Source organism: Oncorhynchus kisutch, unplaced genomic scaffold (genome assembly GCF_002021735.2).
Source record: "Oncorhynchus kisutch isolate 150728-3 unplaced genomic scaffold, Okis_V2 scaffold1224, whole genome shotgun sequence".
NCBI classification, from domain to species: domain Eukaryota; kingdom Metazoa; phylum Chordata; class Actinopteri; order Salmoniformes; family Salmonidae; genus Oncorhynchus; species Oncorhynchus kisutch.
The window spans coordinates 32,187-60,156 of NW_022263169.1; the positions used below are offsets into that span (position 1 = coordinate 32,187).

The following is a 27,970-nucleotide window of genomic DNA, read 5'->3' on the forward strand; positions in this document are numbered from 1 at the left end:
GTTACACTGCCTGGTAATGACCGGTACGATGCACCATAGTTGAAGACACTGCCTGGTAATGACCGGTACGATGCACCATAGTTGAAGACACTGCCTGGTAATGACCGGTACGATGCACCATAGTTACACTGCCTGGTAATGACCGGTACGATGCACCATAGTTACACTGCCTGGTAATGCCCGGTACGATGCACCATAGTTGAAGACACTGCCTGGTAATGACCGGTACGATGCACCATAGTTACACTGCCTGGTAATGCCCGGTACGATGCACCATAGTTGAAGACACTGCCTGGTAATGACCGGGACGATGCACCATAGTTACACTGCCTGGTAATGACCGGTACGATGCACCATAGTTGAAGACACTGCCTGGTAATGACCGGTACGATGCACCATAGTTGAAGACACTGCCTGAACTAAGTCACTCTGGTATGAGAACGTCTGGCTAAATAGAGAAAATATAAAACACTTTTCAACACATGAATAAATAAATAAAAACAGCCTTAAGCAACATGTAAAAACCACAGACAAGAGTGGATGATTTGAATGCCGTTTATCTTTATTGACGTCGAAGATCATGTGATAGTTGTGGTCTAGTATGATAACAACAACAACAACAACAACAACGTCAGGTAGTCTAAACGGAGGAGGATAATGCCACTTCAACACACTACTACTACTACTACAACACAGCCTTGAACGTTTGGTCATCAGGAGAACACTCTCTCTAGCCTCACACACACACTGCCACGTCACACACCCAGTCCTCATCCCTCCCGGTGGTGGTGCTGGTGGTGCAACGGTCTCTGTCTCTTTATGGTAAGGTGTGACCGTTGCCACGGTAATGACGGTTAAAGACTGCAAGGGGGTGTGTAGTCAAGATAAGAAGAATAGAAAGTGAGTGAGCGAGGATAGATTATGAGAAAGAAAAACTATTTCAAAAAGTGGCAGAAAAAGACCAAGGTGATGAAAAAAAAATTAAGAGTTTAAAAGTTGGTTTCCTCCCTCCTCCCACAGTTGTTAGCTTGCTGTTGTCGCTATACCACAAGGCACGCTTTGATGATGTCACAAAGAGAGAATGGTGGAACTCTGGCGACTCCCAAGATTCTCAGCGTAGTTTTCCCTCCTCCAGTCGAACAAGATAACGCCCCCCCTCTAGTCCCCACGCAAAAATGGACCTGGAGAGATAGAGGGGGGGAGAGACCGTCAAAACCACAGACAGTGTGTAGGTTGTGTATGTGTGTAGGTAGTGTGAGTGTGTGTGGGTAGCGTGTGTGTGGGTAGTGAGTGTGTTTGGGTAGTGCGTGTGGGTGTTACCTGCGTAGGGGACTACTCTCCGAGGGGAATGATTTCTTCGTTGATAAAAAACTCAATGGTCTCCTCCTCCCAGTCATCTGTGTTACTGTCCAGCTCGTCAGTGTCCACTCCTAGAGACAGAGAGAGGTCAGGGGTCAAGCTTAGTAAGCCTGGTCCCGAGCCAGAACGGCCCACAGAGGGGGGTTGGGGGGAGTCTACGTACCTCCTCGGAGCTGCAGGCGGGCGATCTTCTGTTCGTGGTGCTGCTGCAGGGCAGCCTCTCTGTAGGTGCGGTAGTCCTCCATCATGCTCCTCCTCTTGTCCACCAGCTCCCTGGAGGCCTTCGACTGGCTCAGACGATCCTTCTGCTCAAAGATCTTAGAGTACTTCTTCAGGTCCTTCTTGATCACCTGGGGAACGAACGGGTCAAAACACAAGAAGAAAAACACGTTACACGTAGCAACAAGACCATCAAGGGTCCCGGCTAAGCCCATGTTATAGTAGCAACAAGACCATCAAGGGTCCCAGCTAAGCCCATGTTATAGTAGCAACAAGACCATCAAGGGTCCCAGCTATGCCCATGTTATAGTAGCAACAAGACCATCAAGGGTCCCGGCTAAGCCCATGTTATAGTAGCAACAAGACCATCAAGGGTCCCGGCTAAGCCCATGTTATAGTAGCAACAAGACCATCAAGGGTCCCGGCTAAGCCCATGTTATAGTAGCAACAAGACCATCAAGGGTCCCGGCTAAGCCCATGTTATAGTAGCAACAAGACCATCAAGGGTCCCGGCTAAGCCCATGTTATAGTAGCAACAAGACCATCAAGGGTCCCGGCTAAGCCCATGTTATAGTAGCAACAAGACCATCAAGGGTCCCGGCTAAGCCCACGTTATAGTAGCAACAAGACCATCAAGGGTCCCGGCTAAGCCCATGTTATAGTAGCAACAAGACCATCAAGGGTCCCGGCTAAGCCCATGTTATAGTAGCAACAAGACCATCAAGGGTCCCGGCTAAGCCCATGTTATAGTAGCAACAAGACCATCAAGGGTACCGGCTAAGCCTATGTTATAGTAGCAACAAGACCATCAAGGGTCCCGGCTAAGCCCATGTTATAGTAGCAACAAGACAGTCAAAACCAAGGGTCCCAGCTAAGCCCATGTTATAGTAGCAACAAGACAGTCAAAACCAAGGGTCCCGGCAAAGCCCATGTTATAGTAGCAACAAGACAGTCAAAACCAAGGGTCCCAGCTAAGCCCATGTTATAGTAGCAACAAGACAGTCAAAACCAAGGGTCCCAGCTAAGCCCATGTTATAGTAGCAACAAGACAGTCAAAACCAAGGGTCCCGGCAAAGCCCATGTTATAGTAGCAACAAGACAGTCAAAACCAAGGGTCCCGGCAAAGCCCATGTTATAGTAGCAACAAGACAGTCAAAACCAAGGGTCCCAGCTAAGCACATGTTATAGTAGCAACAAGACAGTCAAAACCAAGGGTCCCAGCTAAGCCCATGTTATATAAACGCAGTCAGACACATTACAACAAAACCCTTTCAACACACAGAAGTTTAGACAGAAGTCACTACTTGTCCAGACACTGAACGAGTTTTTGGATTCTATTGGTTTAAAACAACCTTGATGACAGAGTTAGTTTAGCTAGTTTACCCTTTATACCCTTTATAAATACTGGACACACACACAGATACGTACCTTGATGGAGTCCTGTGTGAGCAGGGTAGCAGGCCGAGGTCTCCAGAGTAGCTGACAGAAACGATCCTTGTTGTTCTTCTGGAGGAGACGCCCCTGAAAGGTCCACAGCCAATAGGCATTGTCCACCTGACGGGAGAGACAACCCCCTTTTTAAAAACACACTTGGTACGGCTCAGATAAAGACACACTTGGTGTGGCTCAGATAAAAACACACTTGGTGTGGCTCAGATAATAACACACTTGGTGTGGCTCAGATAAAAACACACTTGGTGTGGCTCAGATAAAAACACACTTGGTGTGGCTCAGATAAAAACACACTTGGTGTGGCTCAGATAAAAACACACTTGGTATGGCTCAGATAAAAACACACTTGGAATGGCTCAGATAAAAACACACTTGGTGTGGCTCAGATAAAAACACACTTGGTGTGGCTCAGATAAAAACACACTTGGTATGGCTCAGATAAAAACACACTTGGTGTGGCTCAGATAAAGACACACTTGGTGTGGCTCAGATAAAAACACACTTGGTGTGGCTCAGATAAAAACACACTTGGTGTGGCTCAGATAAAAACACACTTGGTGTGGCTCAGATAAAGACACACTTGGTGTGGCTCAGATAAAAACACACTTGGTGTGGCTCAGATAAAAACACACTTGGTGTGGCTCAGATAAAAACACACTTGGTGTGGCTCAGATAAAAACACACTTGGTGTGGCTCAGATAAAAACACACTTGGTATGGCTCAGATAAAGACACACTTGGTATGGCTCAGATAAAGACACACTTGGTATTCAGATAAAGACACACTTGGTGTGGCTCAGATAAAGACACACTTGGTGTGGCTCAGATAAAAACACACTTGGTATGGCTCAGATAAAAACACACTTGGTATGGCTCAGATAAAAACACACTTGGTATGGCTCAGATAAAAACACACTTGGTATGGCTCAGATAAAAACACACTTGGTATGGCTCAGATAAAAACACACTTGGTATGGCTCAGATAAAAACACACTTGGTATGGCTCAGATAAAAACACACTTGGTATGGCTCAGATAAAAACACACTTGGTATGGCTCAGATAAAAACACACTTGGTATGGCTCAGAAAACCTGTTTAGACGAGGTGCCGGCTAGCGGAGGAGAAAACCTGTTTAGACGAGGTGCCGGCTAGCGGAGGAGAAAACCTGTTTAGACGAGGTGCCGGCTAGCGGAGGAGAAAACCTGTTTAGACGAGGTGCCGGCTAGCGGAGGAGAAAACCTGTTTAGACGAGGTGCCGGCTAGCGGAGGAGAAAACCTGTTTAGACGAGGTGCCGGCTAGCGGAGGAGAGAACCTGTTTAGACGAGGTGCCGGCTAGCGGAGGAGAAAACCTGTTTAGACGAGGTGCCGGCTAGCGGAGGAGAAAACCTGTTTAGACGAGGTGCCGGCTAGCGGAGGAGAAAACCTGTTTAGACGAGGTGCCGGCTAGCGGAGGAGAAAACCTGTTTAGACGAGGTGCCGGCTAGCGGAGGAGAAAACCTGTTTAGACGAGGTGCCGGCTAGCGGAGGAGAAAACCTGTTTAGACGAGGTGCCGGCTAGCGGAGGAGAAAACCTGTTTAGACGAGGTGCCGGCTAGCGGAGGAGAAAACCTGTTTAGACGAGGTGCCGGCTAGCGGAGGAGAAAACCTGTTTAGACGAGGTGCCGGCTAGCGGAGGAGAAAACTTGAAAATTAAAGAGAGCCGCACACTCTAGGAGCTCAGATGCAAAAAATTAAATAAAATGACCAACGTTTCAACAGCCAAGCTGTTTTCAAATCAAATTTATTTATATAGCCCTTCGTACATCAGCTGATATCTCAAAGTGCTGTACAGAAACCCAGCCTAAAACCCCAAACAGCAAGCAATGCAGGTGTAGAAGCACAGCACACAGACAGCCAAGCGGTCTTCATCAGGGTATAATCACAAACCCTGCGCGATGACTCGTTAATATAGTAATATATTAATATCTCCTCCTCCCAGTCATCTGTGTTACTGTCCAACTCGTTAATATATTAATATCTCCTCCTCCCAGTCATCTGTGTTACTGTCCAACTCGTTAATATATTAATATCTCCTCCTCCCAGTCATCTGTGTTACTGTCCAACTCGTTAATATAGTAATATATTAATATCTCCTCCTCCCAGTCATCTGTGTTACTGTCCAACTCGTTAATATATTAATATCTCCTCCTCCCAGTCATCTGTGTTACTGTCCAACTCGTTAATATATTAATATCTCCTCCTCCCAGTCATCTGTGTTACTGTCCAACTCGTTAATATAGTAATATATTAATATCTCCTCCTCCCAGTCATCTGTGTTACTGTCCAACTCGTTAATATATTAATATCTCCTCCTCCCAGTCATCTGTGTTACTGTCCAACTTGTTAATATATTAATATCTCCTCCTCTCAGTCATCTGTGTTACTGTCCAACTCGTTAATATATTAATATCTCCTCCTCCCAGTCATTTGTGTTACTGTCCAACTCGTTAATATATTAATATCTCCTCCTCCCAGTCATCTGTGTTACTGTCCAACTCGTTAATATATTAATATCTCCTCCTCCCAGTCATCTGTGTTACTGTCCAACTCGTTAATATATTAATATCTCCTCCTCCCAGTCATCTGTGTTACTGTCCAACTCGTTAATATAGTAATATATTAATATCTCCTCCTCCCAGTCATCTGTGTTACTGTCCAACTCGTTAATATATTAATATCTCCTCCTCCCAGTCATCTGTGTTACTGTCCAACTCGTTAATATAGTAATATCTCCTCCTCCCAGTCATTTGTGTTACTGTCCAACTCGTTAATATAGTAATATCTTAATATCTCCTCCTCCCAGTCATCTGTGTTACTGTCCAACTCGTTAATATATTAATATCTCCTCCTCCCAGTCATCTGTGTTACTGTCCAACTCGTTAATATATTAATATCTCCTCCTCCCAGTCATCTGTGTTACTGTCCAACTCGTTAATATAGTAATATCTCCTCCTCCCAGTCATCTGTGTTACTGTCCAACTTGTTAATATATTAATATCTCCTCCTCCCAGTCATCTGTGTTACTGTCCAACTCGTTAATATATTAATATCTCCTCCTCCCAGTCATCTGTGTTACTGTCCAACTCGTTAATATAGTAATATCTCCTCCTCCCAGTCATCTGTGTTACTGTCCAACTCGTTAATGTTGTGTCAAAAGACAGGTGTCTGTAATCACGGCCAAGAGTGGCCTGATATCTCATTGGTTAATTATCAAATATTAAAATGGCATACAAAGCTCCTAGAGGGTGATTATACCCTGATGAAGACAGCTTGGAGCTCCTAGAGTGTAATCACGGCCAGGAGCGGCCTGATATTATTGGTTAATTATCAAATATACCCTGATGAAGACAGCTTGGAGCTCCTAGAGTGTAATCACGGCCAGGAGCGGCCTGATATTATTGGTTAATTATCAAATATACCCTGATGAAGACAGCTTGGAGCTCCTAGAGTGTGATTATACCCTGATGAAGACAGCTTGGAGCTCCTAGAGTGTAATCACGGCCAAGAGCGGCCTGATATCTCATTGGTTAATTATCAAATATACCCTGATGAAGACAGCTTGGAGCTCCTATCTCATTGGTTAATTATTGCGGTACAAACCAACCTTCATTTGGTTGATCTTCCATTTAAATAAACATGACAGTAGTTTATTCCCTGTGTGTGTGTCAGGTGTATGTATCAGGTGTGTGTGTGTGTCAGGTGTACCTTGTGACTCCACCAGGACACAGATGTCACCAGGTATCGTCCTGTAGGGTCCCACTCTACGTCAGAAGCCATGTAGTGTTCAACCATGTTCATCATGGTGCAGTCAGAGGTGTCCACAAACGCCAGGGCCCCGTTCATACTGGAGGAGAGGACAGGGTTAACACAGGGCCCCGTTCATACTGGAGGCGAGGACAGGGTTAACACAGGGCCCCGTTCATACTGGAGGAGAGGACAGGGTTAACACAGGGCCCCGTTCATACTGGAGGAGAGGACAGGGTTAACACAGGGCCCCGTTCATACTGGAGGAGAGGACAGGGTTAACACAGGGCCCCGTTCATACTGGAGGAGAGGACAGGGTTAACACAGGGCCCCGTTCATACTGGAGGAGAGGACAGGGTTAACACAGGGCCCCGTTCATACTGGAGGAGAGGACAGGGTTAACACAGGGCCCCGTTCATACTGGAGGAGAGGACAGGGTTAACACAGGGCCCCGTTCATACTGGAGGACAGGGTTAACACAGGGCCCCGTTCATACTGGAGGAGAGGACAGGGTTAACACAGGGCCCCGTTCATACTGGAGGAGAGGACAGGGTTAACACAGGGCCCCGTTCATACTGGAGGAGAGGACAGGGTTAACACAGGGGCCCGTTCATACTGGAGGAGAGGACAGGGTTAACACAGGGCCCCGTACATACTGGAGGACAGGGTTAACACAGGGCCCCGTTCATACTGGAGGACAGGGTTAACACAGGGCCCCGTTCATACTGGAGGAGAGGACAGGGTTAACACAGGGCCCCATTCATACTGGAGGAGAGGACAGGGTTAACACAGGGCCCCGTTCATACTGGAGGAGAGGACAGGGTTAACACAGGGCCCCGTTCATACTGGAGGAGAGGACAGGGTTAACACAGGGCCCCGTTCATACTGGAGGAGAGGACAGGGTTAACACAGGGGCCCGTTCATACTGGAGGAGAGGACAGGGTTAACACAGGGCCCCGTTCATACTGGAGGAGAGGACAGGGTTAACACAGGGGCCCGTTCATACTGGAGGAGAGGACAGGGTTAACACAGGGCCCCGTTCATACTGGAGGAGAGGACAGGGTTAACACAGGGCCCCGTACATACTGGAGGAGAGGACAGGGTTAACACAGGGCCCCGTACATACTGGAGGAGAGGACAGGGTTAACACAGGGCCCCGTTCATACTGGAGGAGAGGACAGGGTTAACACAGGGCCCCGTTCATACTGGAGGAGAGGACAGGGTTAACACAGGGCCCCGTTCATACTGGAGGACAGGGTTAACACAGGGCCCCGTTCATACTGGAGGAGAGGACAGGGTTAACACAGGAGGGGAGATCTCTCACTCACACACACACACACACACACACACACACACACACACACACACACACACACACAGGTCTTGTACCTCCTGAGTCCAGCCAGCACCATGAACTGTCCCTGAGGACTCCAGAAGATGCTGTTGGCCTGCTGCTTGTCAAACATCTCTGGAGAGAGAAGGGGGAGGAGGAGAGAGAAGGGGGAGGAGGAGAGAGGAGAGAGAAGGGGGGGAGGAGAGGAGAGGAGAGAGAAGGGGGGGAGGAGAGGAGAGGAGAGAGAAGGGGGGGAGGAGAGGAGAGGAGAGAGAAGGGGGGGAGGAGAGGAGAGAGAAGGGGGGGAGTAGAGGAGAGAGAAGGGGGGGAGTAGAGGAGAGAGAAGGGGGGGAGTAGAGGAGAGAAGGAGAGGAGAGGGGGGGGGGGAGGAGAGAGAAGGGGGGAGGAGGAGAGGGGGGGGGGGGAGGAGGAGAGAGAAGGGGGAGAGGAGAGGGGGGGGGGGGGGGAGGAGAGAGTATGTTACAGTAACAGATTGTGTTGTTTGCCAAAGGCCTGAATACGACATCTGACAACAGTAGAGACGGAATAACGATCCTTATAGACATTACAGAGTCATGAGAGATTCTCAGTAAAGGTTGGACTCACTGATGAGTTCTATCTTGCCGTTGTTCTTGACGTGGTAGAACGAGGCGTTGATTCTGGGAGATTCACCGTGCAGGACGGCAAACTTACTGCCGTTGGGCTCCCACGCAAACGCTATGATGCTCTCCGCTAGGGGACGACAACACGGGTGTTATTATACCTGGTGGTGTTACCTAGTGGTGTTACTGCACCTGGTGGTGTTACTGCACCTGGTGGTGTTACCTAGTGGTGTTACTGCACCTGGTGGTGTTACCTAGTGGTGTTACTGCACCTGGTGGTGTTACTGCACCTGGTGGTGTTACTGCACCTGGTGGTGTTACTGTACATTATCAGTGGGGGGGGGGGGGGCTTCTGTCCGTCTTGTCAGAGTGTGGGGGGGGTTCTGTCCATCTTGTCAGAGTAGGGATGGGGGGTTTCTGTCCATCTTGTCAGTGTGGGGATGGGGGGGTTCTGTCCATCTTGTCAGAGTGGGGGGGGGTTCTATCCATCTTGTCAGAGTGGGGGGGGGGGGGGGTTCTGCCCATCTTGTCAGAGTGGGGATGGGGGGGTTTCTGTCCATCTTGTCAGAGTGGGGGGGGGTTCTCTGTCCATCTTGTCAGAGTAGGGATGGGGGTTTCTGTCCATCTTGTCAGAGTGGGGGGGGGGGGGTTCTGTCCATCTTGTCAGAGTGGGGGGGTTCTGTCCATCTTGTCAGAGTGGGGGGGGGTTCTGTCCATCTTGTCAGAGTAGGGATGGGGGGTTTCTGTCCATCTTGTCAGAGTGGGGGGGGTTTCTGTCCATCTTGTCAGAGTAGGGATGGGGGGTTTCTGTCCATCTTGTCAGAGTGGGGGGGTTCTGTCCATCTTGTCAGAGTGGGGGGGGGGTTCTGTCCATCTTGTCAGAGTAGGGATGGGGGGTTTCTGTCCATCTTGTCAGAGTGGGGGGGTTTCTGTCCATCTTGTCAGAGTAGGGATGGGGGTTTCTGTCCATCTTGTCAGAGTGGGGGGGGGGGGGGGGGTTTCTATCCATCTTGTCAGAGTAGGGATGGGGGGGTTTCTGTCCATCTTGTCAGAGTGGGGGGGGGGGGGGGGGGGGTTCTGTCCATCTTGTCAGCGTGGGGGGGTTCTGTCCATCTTGTCAGAGTGGGGGGGGTTTCTGTCCATCTTGTCAGAGTGGGGGGGGGGGGGTTATGTCCGTCTTGTCAGAGGGGGGTTCTGTCCGTCTTGTCAGAGTGGGGGGTGTGCGTTACCAGTTTTAGATTCCGGGTCTCCCTTCATCTCCACCACGTCAACAGGAACCTGCTTCTCTCTCATCCTGAAGATCTCAAAGTTGGTCACCACACCCTGAGAGAAGGAGAGGACGAGAGGAGAGGACAGACAGGAGGAGAGAACGAGAGGAGAGGACAGAGAATGATGGAGATGACAGAAGAGGAGAGGGGGAACGATAGAGGATGAGGACAGAGAGAGAAAGGAGACTTGAAAATGAGGTTTAACATCAAAGCATCACATTTACCCTCCCTCTGTTCTCCTCCCCCCTTCACCCTCCCTCTGTTCTCCTCCCCCTTCACCCTCCCTCTGTTCTCCTCCCCCTTCACCCTGCCTCTGTTCTCCTCCCCCTTCACCCTGCCTCTGTTCTCCTCCCCCTTCACCCTCCCTCTGTTCTCCTCCCCTCCTCTCCCTTCACCCTCCCTCTGTTCTCCTCCCCTCCCCCTTCACCCTCCCTCTGTTCTCCTCTCCCTTCACCCTCCCTCTGTTCTCCTCCTCCTTCACCCTGCCTCTGTTCTCCTCCTCCTTCACCCTGCCTCTGTTCTCCTCCCCCTTCACCCTGCCTCTGTTCTCCTCCCCCTTCACCCTCCCTCTGTTCTCCTCCCCTCCTCTCCCTTCACCCTCCCTCTGTTCTCCTCCCCTCCCCCCTTCACCCTCCCTCTGTTCTCCTCCCCCCTTCACCCTCCCTCTGTTCTCCTCCCCTCCTCCCCCCTTCACCCTCCCTCTGTTCTCCTCCTCCCTTCACCCTCCCTCTGTTCTCCTCCCCCTTCACCCTCCCTCTGTTCTCCTCCCCTCCTCTCCCTTCACCCTCCCTCTGTTCTCCTCCCCTCCCCCCTTCACCCTCCCTCTGTTCTCCTCCCCCCTTCACCCTCCCTCTGTTCTCCTCCCCTCCTCCCCCCTTCACCCTCCCTCTGTTCTCCTCCCCCCTTCACCCTCCCTCTGTTCTCCTCCCCCCTTCACCCTCCCTCTGTTCTCCTCCCCCCTTCACCCTCCCTCCTTCACCCTCCCTCTGTTCTCCTCCCCCCTTCACCCTCCCTCTGTTCTCCTCCCTGTTCTCCTCCCCCCTTCACCCTCCCTCTGTTCTCCTCCTCCCTCCTTCACCCTCCCTCTGTTCTCCTCCTCCCTTCACCCTCCCTCTGTTCTCCTCCCCCCTTCACCCTCCCTCTGTTCTCGTCCTCCCTCCTTCACCCTCCCTCTGTTCTCCTCCTCCCTCCTTCACCCTCCATCTGTTCTCCTCCTCCCCCCTTCACCCTCCCTCTGTTCACCTCCCCCCTTCACCCTCCCTCTGTTCACCTCCCCCCTTCACCCTCCCTCTGTTCTCCTCTCCCTTCACCCTCCTCTGTTCTCCCCTCCTTCACTAACCTGAGTTCCTTTAGGTGTCCGGTCCACCTTGACACAGAGGTAGTCTCCCTGTCTCTGCCAGTGAAGTTTACAGTCCACCACATTGAAGAGGTTCCTGACTCTGATCTCCTGTCTGGAGGGAAGCTGCATCAGAGTCACTCTGGCTGGGATGTCTTTGTCCTCGGGGACCCAGAACGCTATGATGTTATCGCCTGGTGACCAGGAGAAGTCCCTGCAGAGGGGAGGAGGGGATTAATACACACACACACACACAGGACAGGTGGTATTCCTCTAACTAGTCTCTGTCTGACAGGTGGTATTCCTCTAACTAGTCTCTGTCTGACAGGTGGTATTCCTCTAACTAGTCTCTGTCTGACAGGTGGTATTCCTCTAACTAGTCTCTGTCTGACAGGTGGTATTCCTCTAACTAGTCTCTGTCTGACAGGTGGTATTCCTCTAACTAGTCTCTGTCTGACAGGTGGTATTCCTCTAACTAGTCTCTGTCTGACAGGTGGTATTCCTCTAACTAGTCTCTGACAGGTGGTATTCCTCTAACTAGTCTCTGACAGGTGGTATTCCTCTAACTAGTCTCTGTCTGACAGGTGGTATTCCTCTAACTAGTCTCTGTCTGACAGGTGGTATTCCTCTAACTAGTCTCTGTCTGACAGGTGGTATTCCTCTAACTAGTCTCTGTCTGACAGGTGGTATTCCTCTAACTAGTCTCAGACAGGTGGTATTCCTCTAACTAGTCTCTGACAGGTGGTATTCCTCTAACTAGTCTCTGACAGGTGGTATTCCTCTAACTAGTCTGTCTGACAGGTGGTATTCCTCTAACTAGTCTCAGTCTGACAGGTGGTATTCCTCTAACTAGTCTCGATCTGACAGGTGGTATTCCTCTAACTAGTCTCTGACAGGTGGTATTCCTCTAACTAGTCTCTGACAGGTGGTATTCCTCTAACTAGTCTCTGACAGGTGGTATTCCTCTAACTAGTCTCTGACAGGTGGTATTCCTCTAACTAGTCTCTGTCTGACAGGTGGTATTCCTCTAACTAGTCTCAGTCTGACAGGTGGTATTCCTCTAACTAGTCTCTGACAGGTGGTATTCCTCTAACTAGTCTCTGACAGGTGGTATTCCTCTAACTAGTCTCTGACAGGTGGTATTCCTCTAACTAGTCTCTGTCTGACAGGTGGTATTCCTCTAACTAGTCTCAGTCTGAGAGGTGGTATTCCTCTAACTAGTCTCTGTCTGACAGGTGGTATTCCTCTAACTAGTCTCTGACAGGTGGTATTCCTCTACTAGTCTCTGACAGGTGGTATTCCTCTAACTAGTCTGACTGACAGGTGGTATTCCTCTAACTAGTCTCAGTCTGACAGGTGGTATTCCTCTAACTAGTCTCTGTCTGACAGGTGGTATTCCTCTAACTAGTCTCTGTCTGACAGGTGGTATTCCTCTAACTAGTCTCTGTCTGACAGGTGGTATTCCTCTAACTAGTCTGTCTGACAGGTGGTATTCCTCTAACTAGTCTCTGTCTGACAGGTGGTATTCCTCTAACTAGTCTCTGTCTGACAGGTGGTATTCCTGAACTAACTGATTAAGGGTCAACATGCCCAGGATAAAGACTCACTTGATGCCACTGATCTTCAGACTCTTCTTATCCAACAGGCCCATGGACTACGACAGGAGAAAACAGGATGTTGTTCAGTACGGACTCACCAGTCTGTTACACAGACACACTCAGAGTAATACTGGTCAATATAACTTACTGGGGTCATAGATGCTCAGTGTGGGGACTTACTGGTGTCTCAGACGTTCAGTGTGGGGACTTACTGGGGCCATAGATGCTCAGTGTGGGGACTTACTGGTGTCTCAGACGTTCAGTGTGGGGACTTACTGGGGCCATAGATGCTCAGTGTGGGGACTTACTGGTGTCTCAGACGTTCAGTGTGGGGACTTACTGGGGTCTCGTAGACGCTCAGTGTGGGGACTTACTGGGGTCATAGACCCTCAGTGTGGGGACTTACTGGGGTCTCAGACGCTCAGTGTGGGGACTTACTGGGGTCATAGACGCTCAGTGTGGGGACTTACTGGGGTCATAGACGCTCAGTGTGGGGACTTACTGGGGTCATAGACGCTCAGTGTGGGGACTTACTGGGGTCTCATAGATGCTCAGTGTGGGGACTTACTGGGGTCTCGTAGACGCTCAGTGTGGGGACTTACTGGGGTCTCGTAGACGCTCAGTGTGGGGACTTACTGGGGTCTCATAGATGCTCAGTGTGGGGACTTACTGGGGTCTCATAGATGCTCAGTGTGTCCTGGGTCATAGATGCTCAGTGTGGGGACTTACTGGGGTCTCGTAGATGCTCAGTGTGTCCTGGGTCATAGATGCTCAGTGTGGGGACTTACTGGGGTCTCATAGATGCTCAGTGTGGGGACTTACTGGGGTCTCATAGATGCTCAGTGTGTCCTGGTTCATAGATGCTCAGTGTGGGGACTTACAGGGGTCTCATAGATGCTCAGTGTGTCCTGGGTCATAGATGCTCAGTGTGGGGACTTACTGGGGTCTCATAGATGCTCAGTGTGGGGACTTACTGGGGTCTCATAGATGCTCAGTGTGTCCTGGGTCATAGATGCTCAGTGTGGGGACTTACTGGGGTCTCGTAGATGCTCAGTGTGTCCTGGGTCATCCTGGCAAAGAACTTCCCATCGTGACTCCACCTGGAGAAACAGACACACGTTAGAACACTGCAGGTAGGGAGAGAACCAAGACAGTTAGGCGAGAGAACCAAGACAGACCGCTGCAGTTAGGGAGAGAACCTAGACAGACCGCTGCAGTTAGGGAGAGAACCAAGACAGACCGCTGCAGGTAGGGAGAGAACCAAGACAGACCGCTGCAGCTAGGGGAGAGAACCAAGACAGACCGCTGCAGCTAGGGTAGAGAACCAAGACAGACCGCTGCAGCTAGGGGAGAGAACCAAGACAGACCGCTGCAGGTAGAGAGAGAACCAAGACAGTTAGGGGAGAGAACCAAGACAGACCGCTGCAGGTAGGGGAGAGAACCAAGACAGACCGCTGCAGCTAGGGGAGAGAACCAAGACAGACCGCTGCAGCTAGGGGAGAGAACCAAGACAGACCGCTGCAGGTAGAGAGAGAACCAAGACAGTTAGGGGAGAGAACCAAGACAGACCGCTGCAGGTAGGGAGAGAACCAAGACAGACCGCTGCAGCTAGGGGAGAGAACCAAGACAGTTAGGGGAGAGAACCAAGACAGACCGCTGCAGGTAGGGAGAGAACCAAGACAGACCGCTGCAGCTAGGGGAGAGAACCAAGACAGTTAGGGGAGAGAACCAAGACAGACCGCTGCAGGTAGAGAGAGAACCAAGACAGTTAGGGGAGAGACCCAAGACAGACCGCTGCAGCTAGGGAAGAGAACCAAGACAGACCGCTGCAGCTAGGGGAGAGAACAAAGACAGACCGCTGCAGGTAGAGAGAGAACCAAGACAGTTAGGGGAGAGACCCAAGACAGACCGCTGCAGCTAGGGAAGAGAACCAAGACAGACCGCTGCAGCTAGGGGAGAGAACCAAGACAGACCGCTGCAGCTAGGGGAGAGAACCAAGACAGACCGCTGCAGGTAGAGAGAGAACCAAGACAGTTAGGGGAGAGACCCAAGACAGACCGCTGCAGGTAGGGAGAGAACCAAGACAGACCGCTGCAGGTAGGGGAGAGAACCAAGACAGACCGCTGCAGCTAGGGGAGAGAACCAAGACAGACCGCTGCAGCTAGGGGAGAGAACCAAGACAGACCGCTGCAGGTAGAGAGAGAACCAAGACAGTTAGGGGAGAGACCCAAGACAGACCGCTGCAGCTAGGGGAGAGAACCAAGACAGACCGCTGCAGCTAGGGGAGAGAACCAAGACAGACCGCTGCAGCTAGGGGAGAGAACCAAGACAGAAAGCAAGAGAAACAAGTTCTGCTGCAGTTCTTGGCTACTAGAAGATGTAGAGACAGGAACAGGATAGAGACATGAAAACAGAGAGGTGGGTCGTCAGGCCTTACTAGAAGATGTAGAGACATGAAAACAGAGAGGTGTGTAGTCAGGCCTTACTAGAAGATGTAGAGACATGAAAACAGAGAGGTGTGTAGTCAGGCCTAACTAGAAGATGTAGAGACATGAAAACAGAGAGGTTGGTAGTCAGGCCTTACTAGAAGATGTAGAGACATGAAAACAGAGAGGTTGGTAGTCAGGCCTAACTAGAAGATGCAGAGACAGGAACAGGATAGCGACATGAAAACAGAGAGGTTGGTAGTCAGGCCTTACTAGAAGATGTAGAGACATGAAAACAGAGGGGTGTGTAGTCAGTCCTTACTTGAAGATGGGCCAGTGGGCGGAGCTCTCACAGTGGAAGCCTCTCTTCTTCTGGCCAGTCAGAATGTCCCAGATGATGATGGCCTGGGGGTCCTCCTTAGTGTCCATCAGGGGACTGAACGTCACCACGTACCTACCAAGCATTATAACACCTTTATGTGTAGCTTCATAAGGATTCGTACAGATGACATAGACAGGTTATAACCACACTAGGCTCACCATGTACAGGGTAACAGCCAAAACGAAAGGAAAAGCTTGAGTCAACGAGGGGGGGTACAAAGTATAATGAAAGCAGGGGCTTCCACACAGGTGTGGTTCCTGAGGTAATTAAGCAATTAACATCCCATCATGCTTAGGGTCATGTATAAAAATGCCCAGTTGCCCATTATCTTGGCTAGCATGGCTAGAAGAAGAGATCTCAGAGACTTTGAAAGAGGGCTCTGAAAGGAGCACAGGGGTTTTAAAGGGTGTGTGAGTCTCAGTAACTGGATCCCAAATGAACACTTCTGGGAGATTCTGGATCGGGGCCCGAGACAGCGTTTTTCCACCACCGTCAACAAAACACCAAATGAAGGATTTTATCGTGGAAGAACGGTTTCACGGATCCCTCCGGGACTTTCATTAGGCACACCCGGTCCCTATTCCCAGTGATTAGTCACACCCGGTCCCTATTCCCAGTGATTAGTCACACCCTATGCCCAGTGATTAGTCACACCCTATGCCCAGTGATTAGTCACACCCTATTCCCAGTGATTAGTCACACCCTATTCCCAGTGATTAGTCACACCCTATTCCCAGTGATTAGTCACACCCTATTCCCAGTGATTAGTCACACCCTATTCCCAGTGATTAGTCACACCCTATTCCCAGTGATTAGTCACACCCTATTCCCAGTGATTAGTCACACCCTATTCCCAGTGATTAGTCACACCCTATTCCCAGTGATTAGTCACACCCTATTCCCAGTGATTAGTCACACCCTATTCCCAGTGATTAGTCACACCCTATTCCCAGTGATTAGTCACACCCTATTCCCAGTGATTAGACACACCCTATTCCCAGTGATTAGTCACACCCTATTCCCAGTGATTAGTCACACCCTATTCCCAGTGATTAGTCACACCCGGTCCCTATTCCCAGTGATTACACACCCGGTCCCTATTCCCAGTGATTAGACACACCCGGTCCCTATTCCCAGTGATTAGACACACCCGGTCCCTATTCCCAGTGATTAGACACACCCTATTCCCAGTGATTAGACACACCCGGTCCCTATTCCCAGTGATTAGACACACCCTATTCCCAGTGATTAGTCACACCCTATTCCCAGTGATTAGTCACACCCTATTCCCAGTGATTAGTCACACCCTATTCCCAGTGATTAGCCACACCCTATTCCCAGTGATTAGCCACACCCTATTCCCAGTGATTAGTCACACCCGGTCCCTATTCCCAGTGATTAGACACACCCGGTCCCTATTCCCAGTGATTAGTCACACCCAGTCCCTATTCTCAGTGATTAGACACACCCAGTCCCTATTCCCAGTGATTAGTCACACCTGGTCCCTATTCCCAGTGATTAGTCACACCCAGTCCCTATTCCCAGTGATTAGTCACACCTGGTCCCTATTCCCAGTGATTAGTCACACCCAGTCCCTATTCCCAGTGATTAGTCACACCCAGTCCCTATTCCCAGTGATTAGTAATTGTACCCTTGGTTTACCATTGTCCTGACGATATATTCTTACAATGTCCGTTGGTGCGTGTGAGTACCTGTGCTGTCTGTTTTGGGCTTTTGTGCCATTGTGCAGATGATTACGGGTCTCGTCCCGTGTGTTAGTCATTGTGCAGGTGATTACGGGTCTCGTCCCGTGTGTTAGTCATTGTGCAGATGATTACGGGTCTCGTCCCGTGTGTTAGTCATTATGCAGATGATTACAGGTCTCGTCCCGTGTGTTAGTCATTGTGCGCTTGTGTTATTTATTCAAGGTACTCCTCGCTCTTTTTCGTTTTGGGGTTTCAACCCCGTGTGTTGTATACGTGTTTGTTTGGTCTTCGTCCGTGTGCCTAATAATAACATTACGTATTCCTGCGCCTGTCTCCCGATCCCTTACGCCAGCGTGACACACCCCTCCAATAGAGTTCCAGAAACGTGTCTACGCCGAAGCTGTTCTGGCTGGTGGTGCAACACCCTATTAAGACACTTTATGTTGGGGTTTCCTTTATTCTGGCAGTTACCTGTAGCTACCAAGCATTACAACCCCTTTATGTAGCTTCACATGGTTTCATACCGCCGACAGAGCTACCACTAGGGCATGGGGGTGTCCACGGTGTCCATCAGGGGACTGGACGTCACGGCGACGTCCCTATGAAGCGTTATAACACCTCAAAAGGCGTAATAAGACTACATAGAGTTACATTATGGCCTGAAGGTCCTCAGTTACTATCAGGGAATTAAGCATTATAACAATGTAATGTAGCTTCATTTTTATTATTCCTTTAGTTAACTAAGTCAAGTCAGTTAAGAACAAATTCTTATTTTCAATGACGGTCTAGTGGGTTAACTGCCTTGTCCAGGGGCAGAACGACAGATTTTTACCTTGTTGGCTCGAGGATTCGATCTTGAAACCCTTCGGTTACAAGTCCAAAGCTCTAACCACTAGGCTACCTGCCCCCCCCCCCCCCCCCCCCAACCACTAGGCTACCTGCCCCCCTCCCTCCAACCACTAGGCTACCTGCCCCCCCCCCCCCCTCTAACCACTAGGCTACCTGCCCCCCCCCCTAACCACTAGGCTACCTGCCCCCCCCCTAACCACTAGGCTACCTGCCGACAGGCATGGATTATTCATTAGCGATTGGTTACCTCTCGCAGGGGGAGAAGTCGATCAGAGACACTCCCTGGTGGCTGAAACGTTGGATCTGCTTGAACTTCTCTCCGCCCCACAATGCAATGCCTCGCTGGTGGAACGTGGCCAGGTAGGTTCCCTTGGGAGACCAGCGCACATAGGTCTCTGTCCAGCGCTACAGGGACACAACACGGTCACAACCTCAGAATTAATCAATATACAATAACACAACACAACGGCAGACATTTTGATGACACAATCCTTCTACTTTTAAAGATCAAAGCCGTCAAAAGTATTCCTGTAGATGTAGAATGCTCAGTGCCGGCGTGATTGGTTGAATGGTTGACTCACCGCCCTCTCCTCGGAGACGATTGGATCCTTGGCGTCGTTGTTGAAGATGGCGGTCCTCTCTCCTGATTCGTAGATGACGCTGTACTGGTCACGACAGTCAGGGTCCTCCATCCAGTGACGCATGTTACCCTGACAACACAAACAGGAAGTGACCGTTAGTTATGACTCCCCCCCCCCTCTCCACAACACCGGGTGGGTAATCTCTGAACGTGTGGTTGAAGTGACAGTGTGTAATGACCCCCCCCCCCTCCACAACACCGGGTAGGTATTCTCTGAACGTGTGGTTGAAGTGACAGTGTGTAATGACCCCCCCCCCCCCCTCCACAACACCGGGTGGGTATTCTCTGAACGTGTGGTTGTAGTGACAGTGTGTAATGACCCCCCTCCACAACACCGGGTGGGTATTCTCTGAACGTGTGGTTGTAGTGACAGTGTGTAATGGGTATTCTCTGAACGTGTGGTTGTAGTGACAGTGTGTAATGGGTATTCTCTGAACGTGTGGTTGTAGTGACAGTGTGTAATGGGTATTCTCTGAACGTGTGGTTGTAGTGACAGTGTGTAATGGGTATTCTCTGAACGTGTGGTTGTAGTGACAGTGTGTAATGGGTATTCTCTGAACGTGTGGTTGTAGTGACAGTGTGTAATGGGTATTCTCTGAACGTGTGGTTGTAGTGACAGTGTGTAATGGGTATTCTCTGAACGTGTGGTTGTAGTGACAGTGTGTAATGGGTATTCTCTGAACGTGTGGTTGTAGTGACAGTGTGTAATGGTTATTCAGGGTGTAACACTCACAAAGTCCTTGAACGGCTGCTTCTCAGGAGTCTCCCACTCGTCACTGATGCTCATGTACCTGGAACACAACGTCACCATCTACAGCAGACAGTTCTATAATCATGTATATCTATGGCAAACGTTTCTGCCGTGTTGATGTTGTGCCTAGATGCCCTGAACACCCCATATAACAGCTGGAATGACGCCCCCAGACACCCCATATAACAGCTGGAATGATGCCCTTAGACACCCCATATAACAGCTGGAATGATGCCCCTGAACACCCCATATAACAGCTGGAATGATGCCCCCAGACACCCCATATAACAGCTGGAATGATGCCCCCAGAACACCCCATATAACAGCTGGAATGATGCCCCCAGAACACCCCATATAACAGCTGGAATGATGCCCCTGAACACCCCATATAACAGCTGGAATGATGCCCCTGAACACCCCATATAACAGCTGGAATGATGCCCCCAGACACCCCATATAACAGCTGGAATGATGCCCCCAGAACACCCCATATAACAGCTGGAATGACGCCCTGAACACCCCATATAACAGCTGGAATGATGCCCTAGACACCCCATATAACAGCTGGAATGATGCCCCCAGAACACCCCATATAACAGCTGGAATGACGCCCTGAACACCCCATATAACAGCTGGAATGATGCCCCTGAACACCCCATATAACAGCTGGAATGATGCCCCTGAACACCCCATATAACAGCTGGAATGATGCCCCTGAACACCCCATATAACAGCTGGAATGATGCCCCTGAACACCCCATATAACAGCTGGAATGATGCCCCTGAACACCCCATATAACAGCTGGAATGATGCCCCAGACACCCCATATAACAGCTGGAATGATGCCCTAGACACCCCATATAACAGCTGGAATGATGCCCCTGAACACCCCATATAACAGCTGGAATGATGCCCCTGAACACCCCATATAACAGCTGGAATGATGCCCCTAGACACCCCATATAACAGCTGGAATGATGCCCCTGAACACCCCATATAACAGCTGGAATGATGCCCCTGAACACCCCATATAACAGCTGGAATGATGCCCCCAGACACCCCATATAACAGCTGGAATGATGCCCCTGAACATCCCATATAACAGCTGGAATGATGCCCCCAGACACCCCATATAACAGCTGGAATGATGCCCTAGACACCCCATATAACAGCTGGAATGATGCCCCTAGACACCCCATATAACAGCTGGAATGATGCCCCAGACACCCCATATAACAGCTGGAATGATGCCCCTGAACACCCCATATAACAGCTGGAATGATGCCCCAGAACACCCCATATAACAGCTGGAATGATGCTCCAGAACACCCCATATAACAGCTGGAAGGATGCCCCAGAACACCCCATATAACAGCTGATGCCCCTAGACACCCCATATAACAGCTGGAAGGATGCCCCAGAACACCCCATATAACAGCTGATGCCCCTAGACACCCCATATAACCATGTGTGTGGTGTTTTCGTACTTGTCGAAGTCGGTGAACACATTGACTCTGAAGGTGTGCTGCTTGTCCAGCTTGTAGCCGTCAGCGTTCTTCACTGCCTCCAGAGCCTGAGTGGGAGCCCCATACTCCAGGAAGATGTACCTACAGAGGAGATAACTACAGGTTAACTAACTATAGGTCTGAGTTGGATACTCCAGGAAGATGTACCTACAGAGGAGATAACTGCAGGTTAACTAACTATAGGTCTGAGTGGGATACTCCAGGAAGATGTACCTACAGAGGAGATAACTACAGGTTAACTAACTATAGGTCTGAGTGGGATACTCCAGGAAGATGTACCTACAGAGGAGATAACTACAGGTTAACTAACTATAGGTCTGAGTGGGATACTCCAGGAAGATGTACCTACAGAGGAGATAACTACAGGTTAACTAACTATAGGTCTGAGTGGGATACTCCAGGAAGATGTACCTACAGAGGAGATAACATTAACTACAGGTTAACTAACTATAGGTCTGAGTGGGATACTCCAGGAAGATGTACCTACAGAGGAGATAACTACAGGTTAACTAACTATAGGTCTGAGTGGGATACTCCAGGAAGATGTACCTACAGAGGAGATAACATTAACTACAGGTTAACTAACTATAGGTCTGAGTGGGATACTCCAGGAAGATGTACCTACAGAGGAGATAACATTAACTACAGGTTAACTAACTATAGGTCTGAGTGGGATACTCCAGGAAGATGTACCTACAGAGGAGATAACTACAGGTTAACTAACTATAGGTCTGAGTGGGATACTCCAGGAAGATGTACCTACAGAGGAGATAACATTAACTACAGGTTAACTAACTATAGGTCTGAGTGGGATACTCCAGGAAGATGTACCTACAGAGGAGATAACTACAGGTTAACTAACTATAGGTCTGAGTGGGATACTCCAGGAAGATGTACCTACAGAGGAGATAACATTAACTACAGGTTAACTAACTATAGGTCTGAGTGGGATACTCCAGGAAGATGTACCTACAGAGGAGATAACTACAGGTTAACTAACTATAGGTCTGAGTGGGATACTCCAGGAAGATGTACCTACAGAGGAGATAGCATTAACTACAGGTTAACTAACTATAGGTCTGAGTGGGATACTCCAGGAAGATGTACCTACAGAGGAGATAACTACAGGTTAACTAACTATAGGTCTGAGTGGGATACTCCAGGAAGATGTACCTACAGAGGAGATAACATTAACTACAGGTTAACTAACTATAGGTCTGAGTGGGATACTCCAGGAAGATGTACCTACAGAGGAGATAACTACAGGTTAACTAACTATAGGTCTGAGTGGGATACTCCAGGAAGATGTACCTACAGAGGAGATAACTACAGGTTAACTAACTATAGGTCTGAGTGGGATACTCCAGGAAGATGTACCTACAGAGGAGATAACATTAACTACAGGTTAACTAACTATAGGTCTGAGTGGGATACTCCAGGAAGATGTACCTACAGAGGAGATAACTACAGGTTAACTAACTATAGGTCTGAGTTGGATACTCCAGGAAGATGTACCTACAGAGGAGATAACTACAGGTTAACTAACTATAGGTCTGAGTGGGATACTCCAGGAAGATGTACCTACAGAGGAGATAACTACAGGTTAACTAACTATAGGTCTGAGTGGGATACTCCAGGAAGATGTACCTACAGAGGAGATAACTACAGGTTAACTAACTATAGGTCTGAGTGGGATACTCCAGGAAGATGTACCTACAGAGATCAAACAATAAAACAAAGACTAAACTCTTTGGTCCTTTAAAAACCTACTTTGCGTAAAATATTGTGCTATAGCTTGGAAAATAAACAAACGTGACTGTGGTTGACAACATACAGCGGTTTTTCCCCAAACATTAGGACCGTGTGTGTGTGTGTCTGCTAACATTAGGACCGTCTTCCTCAAGAAATGCAGTCTGTTTCATTTTCTTCTCTACCTTAATACTTAGTATCGTGACAACCCTGAACCCCTCCTACAGCCTCCCTGAACCCCTCCTACAGCCTCCCTGAACCCCTCCTACAGCCTCCCTGAACCCCTCCTACAGCCTCCCTGAACCCCTCCTACAGCCTCCCTGCACCCCTCCTACAGCCTCCCTGCACCCCTCCTACAGCCTCCCTGCACCCCTCCTACAGCCTCCCTGAACCCCTCCTACAGCCTCCCTGAACCCCTCCTACAGCCTCCCTGCACCCTACTTCTCACCCCTTAGTGAGTCCTTCAGGTCCGTCTACCGTCGGGTAGAACTCGTTGGTGATCTTGCCGAACTTGGAGAATATCTTGTGAATGACGTTCTTCAGTTTCTCCAGGCGCTCGGGGCCGACCTGGGGCACATTGTCCACGACAACCACAGAGTCTATCCCGTCTGCCTCCTGGGGCTTCTCCCGTAGCAGGTCACCCAGTAACTCTACAGGGGGGAGGGATGGATGAGGGTAAAGAACATATTACTTGAGGTAGTTTATCAAACCAGGGTTTTCCATACCATTGATTGTGTATAGACAAAGACAGGCCCCATGTATTAATAATGCCATTTAGCATACACTTTTTAATCCAAAGCGACTCATTTGTGCATACATTTTTACATGTTTTACCAATTTACTGGCGACAATGTCACCTAAAATTAGCTCTGTTGTCCCCCCCCCCCCCAAAAAAGTGAATTTACCATTTTTGCCACACCTGCTGAAAATTAAACTTGGGTAAAGGCTATGAGGATGTAGTTTGGGCTTTGTTATAGTTGATAAAAACACACATCTGCATTCACTATTATCTGACAGCTGGTAGTTGAGGTTAGACAGTAAAACACTGACGGCGGGGAGTCAAAATGTCCCGCTTCAACTAACAACTGGAAACAAAAACAGTTATGCTCACATTTGTTTACAATAAGAACATAGCTAACAAACAAAATGTTGTAAAATGTCACAGACGTAGTAAATATTTCTCCTTTTGGTTCGCCATCTGTATGGACAACTTTGAGTGGATCGGTATGAATGAATCCAAGGGTTAGCTTTTAGCAGCTACTGTAGCTAACTAATATTATCACTTAAAATGAACATCCTCAACAACAAAAAGTCCTCATTAACTGATCTTCACGTTGACCCTTCAAAAAAAAACGCGTTTTAAAAAATATTTTAACAATTATTTATATACAAGTTGGTATTATTATGACATATTATGGCCTTGTAGATAACTAACATTATCACTTAATGAACGTCCTCATTAACTGATCTTCACGTTGAACCTTCAAATATATTTTAAATATGTCAATTATTTATACCCATTTTGGTTTATATGTCCATATGTACTACATATGATGGCCTTGTAGCCAACTACTATGTGTTAAAAACAACGTGCTAAGCGGCTCTCCAGGCCGCATTATAATCCGGCATCTTTCCTGCGTTTCCTCACCTTCATCGTCGACATCATCTTCAAAGTCTTCTGGGTCACTGAACGACGGTTCCTCCTCGTCGAAATCGACATCAACCGGCATATCCTCGGTGTCGTGCATTTAACAGGCGAAAGAAGTGTGTTTTAGTCGACGCTAAATCGGTGCAAAATGTAGATTTTGTGTAACACCATGTGCGATTTACGTGAAAATGGACGAATTGCGGGGAAACGTCGAGGAGGAGTTTAACTTCCGGTTTCGCGATATCACTACAGACACGTGTTAGTGTGTCGATAGGCTGCAGTGCGATGCGATGCCTTTTAGATTCAGTTTACCAGATTGTATGAGATCGGAGAAAATGCGCAGTTGCTGTTAATTTCTTTTTAAATCGATTTTTTTATGCACACACCTTGAATGATCCTTCTTACCTTCCGTAGTGAGGGAATCCATGAACGCACGCTCCGGTAAAACCAAACAAGGTTTCAGTCCCGCGAGATACTTTTCAGGCGATTGCTATCTATCAAGCTTCGTGAATTTGTCCCTAAATTGCTTCTCAGATATCTTCAACATATACCTAGGTACTGTGGTTATCATGCATTTGTCATTCAACTCAGTTGTTTTGTGTAGCTGACTTGGTTAACTTCATTACGAACGTGTTGCCATACAGTTTCATACTTTACTTAGCTAGCTCTGGTCCAGGGCAGCAGTGTGCTTTACTATTCGCCCTGGACCAGAACTAGAAAACTACATTTTGTCTAAACTAAAGTCATATTCCCCCTCTTGGCTTTTCCCCATAGACATCTCTAAGCAGCATGGACAGTGAGTGCCTGGTGTTGTTGCCTCGGGTGTGCGCTGTACTAGCGGACCCCAGACAGTCCCTACCAGATGACACCAGCCTCGAGAAACTGCTGGATTGGTTCACTGGTCTCACCAAGGAGGGTGAGGAGACACACACACACAGAAAGGTCTCACAAGCAAGAATAAGGAGGAGAGACTTCCTATATAATCATATAATCTCTCACACACAGAGAGGATGAGAGACTTCCTATATAATCTCTCACACACAGAGAGGATGAGAGACTTCCTATATAATCTCACACACAGAGAGGATGAGACTTCCTATATAATCTCTCACACACAGTGAGGAGGAGAGACTTCCTATATAATCTCTCACACACAGCGAGGATGAGAGACTTCCTATATAATCTCTCACACACAGCGAGGATGAGACTTCCTATATAATCTCTCACACACAGCGAGGATGAGACTTCCTATATAATCTCTCACACACAGCGAGGATGAGACTTCTTATATAATCTCTCACACACAGCGAGGATGAGACTTCCTATATAATCTCTCACACACAGTGAGGATGAGAGACTTCCTATATAATCTCTCACACACAGCGAGGATGAGACTTCCTATATAATCTCTCACACACACAGTGAGGAGGAGAGACTTCCTATATAATCTCTCACACACACAGTGAGGAGGAGAGACTTCCTATATAATCTCTCACACACACAGCGAGGAGGAGAGACTTCCTATATAATCTCTCTCACACACACAGCGAGGATGAGACTTCCTATATAATCTCTCACACACAGCGAGGATGAGACTTCCTATATAATCTCTCTCACACACACAGCGAGGATGAGACTTCCTATATAGACACAGACAATAATACCTAATAACACCTGTGGCGATGTTTTCCAGACCATGGCCTGGCCCTGTTGGAGTCCTGCCCCTGTCTGGTGGACTACATATCCACCGCGTGTCTGGACAAAACTACAGATCCCAGCATGCTTTCCTTCAGCCTCAAGCTTTCCGGCCTGCTGGCGGCCAGCCAACACGGCTTCAACCTGCTGCAGGTGAACTGACTGACTGATAGAGATTTTCAATCCATCCAGGTAGTATTGCAATGGTAGAAGGAAACGCACACGAATCAGATGTTATTGGTCACATACACATGGTTATCAGATGTTATTGGTCACATACACATGGTTAGCAGATGTTATTGGTCACATACACATGGTTAGCAGATGTTATTGGTCACATACACAGGGTTAGCAGATGTTATTGGTCACATACACATGGTTATCAGATGTTATTGGTCACATACACATGGTTAGCAGATGTTATTGGTCACATACACATGGTTAGCAGATGTTATTGGTCACATTCACATGGTTAGCAGATGTTATTGGTCACATTCACATGGTTAGCAGATGTTATTGGTCACATTCACATGGTTAGCAGATGTTATTGGTCACATTCACATGGTTAGCAGATGTTATTGGTCACATTCACATGGTTAGCAGATGTTAATGCGAGTGTAGCGACATGCTTGTGCTTCTAGTTCTGACCGTGCAGTAATATCTAACAAACTACCAAATACACACAAATCTAAAGGGATGGAATAAGAATATGTACATATATATGGACGATAAAGAAGACAGAAACACATGGATCTCATATTCAGGCCCAACAGGTCTAGTCAATATGGTAATAGGATAGAGCCAGGTGTAGTTTATGGTAATATGATAGAGTCAGGTGTAGTCATTATGGTAATAGGATAGAGTCAGGTGTAGTCATTATGGTAATAGGATAGTCTCAGGTGTTGTCAATATGGTAATAGGATAGTCGATATGGTAATAGGGTAGTCAATATGGTAATAGGATAGTCAATATGGTAATATGGTAGTCAATATGGTAATATGGTAGTCAATATGGTAATAAGGTAGTCAATATGGTAATAGGATAGTCGATATGGTAATATGATAGTCAATATGGTAATATGATAATCAATATGGTAATAGGATAGTCAATATGGTAATAGGATAGTCAATATGGTAATAGGATAGTCAATATGGTAATAGGATAGTCTCGGGTGTAGTCATTATGGTAATAGGATAGTCTCGGGTGTAGTCATTATGGTAATAGGATAGTCTCAGGTGTAGTCATTATGGTAATAGGATAGTCTCAGGTGTAGTCATTATGGTAATAGCTCTATCTCGACAGGTGGAAGTTTCACCATATTGCTTACACCAATCAAATCCTCTCCGCTCTCCACAAGTGCTTAGGGTTTAGGGGTCCGTTTGTGATTGGGCGTCGGACTGTCTTCACCTCTTAGACATTCGCTATCTCTTCATCCCATCTCAGGATCGATCCATCCTGGGCGTGGCCTACGACAGCAAGCGATGGCAGGTGGCTGGCCTATGGGAGGATCCGAGCGTGCGGATTGGCTGGATCCAAGGCCTGAGTAACATGATGCGCCACACACAGGCCTTCCACTTCCTGGATCAGGCTGGTAGGTATGCTGCAACTGGCAACTCAGAAATCTCAGACTTCCGACTTCCGAAGTCG

At 48.5% G+C, this 27,970-nt stretch overlaps 2 protein-coding genes across 2 annotated transcripts; one reads left to right on the top strand and one right to left on the bottom strand.

Moving 5' to 3' along the window:
- Positions 1 to 539: 539 nt before the first annotated feature.
- Positions 540 to 25,043, bottom strand: LOC116365355 (eukaryotic translation initiation factor 3 subunit B). The gene is made up of 18 exons (XM_031818004.1): positions 24,629 to 25,043; positions 23,429 to 23,630; positions 21,193 to 21,312; positions 19,687 to 19,744; positions 18,895 to 19,023; positions 18,561 to 18,718; positions 15,699 to 15,830; positions 13,984 to 14,050; positions 12,960 to 13,006; positions 11,356 to 11,566; positions 9,978 to 10,071; positions 8,753 to 8,878; positions 8,203 to 8,281; positions 6,775 to 6,913; positions 3,007 to 3,132; positions 1,523 to 1,709; positions 1,321 to 1,430; positions 540 to 1,181 (listed from the first exon to the last, which is right to left on the bottom strand). The coding sequence occupies exons 1-17, from the start codon at positions 24,726 to 24,728 to the stop codon at positions 1,333 to 1,335; spliced, it is 2,073 nt and encodes a 690-aa protein (XP_031673864.1). The 5' UTR covers positions 24,729 to 25,043; the 3' UTR covers positions 540 to 1,181; positions 1,321 to 1,332.
- On the top strand, positions 25,027 to 27,970 carry LOC109887133 (BRCA1-associated ATM activator 1-like; the record flags this gene model as incomplete). Its single annotated transcript, XM_031818003.1, has 4 exons — positions 25,027 to 25,183; positions 25,403 to 25,544; positions 26,322 to 26,476; positions 27,767 to 27,970. Coding segments are annotated over exons 2-4 (486 nt in total), but the record flags the coding sequence as incomplete, so codon positions are not given.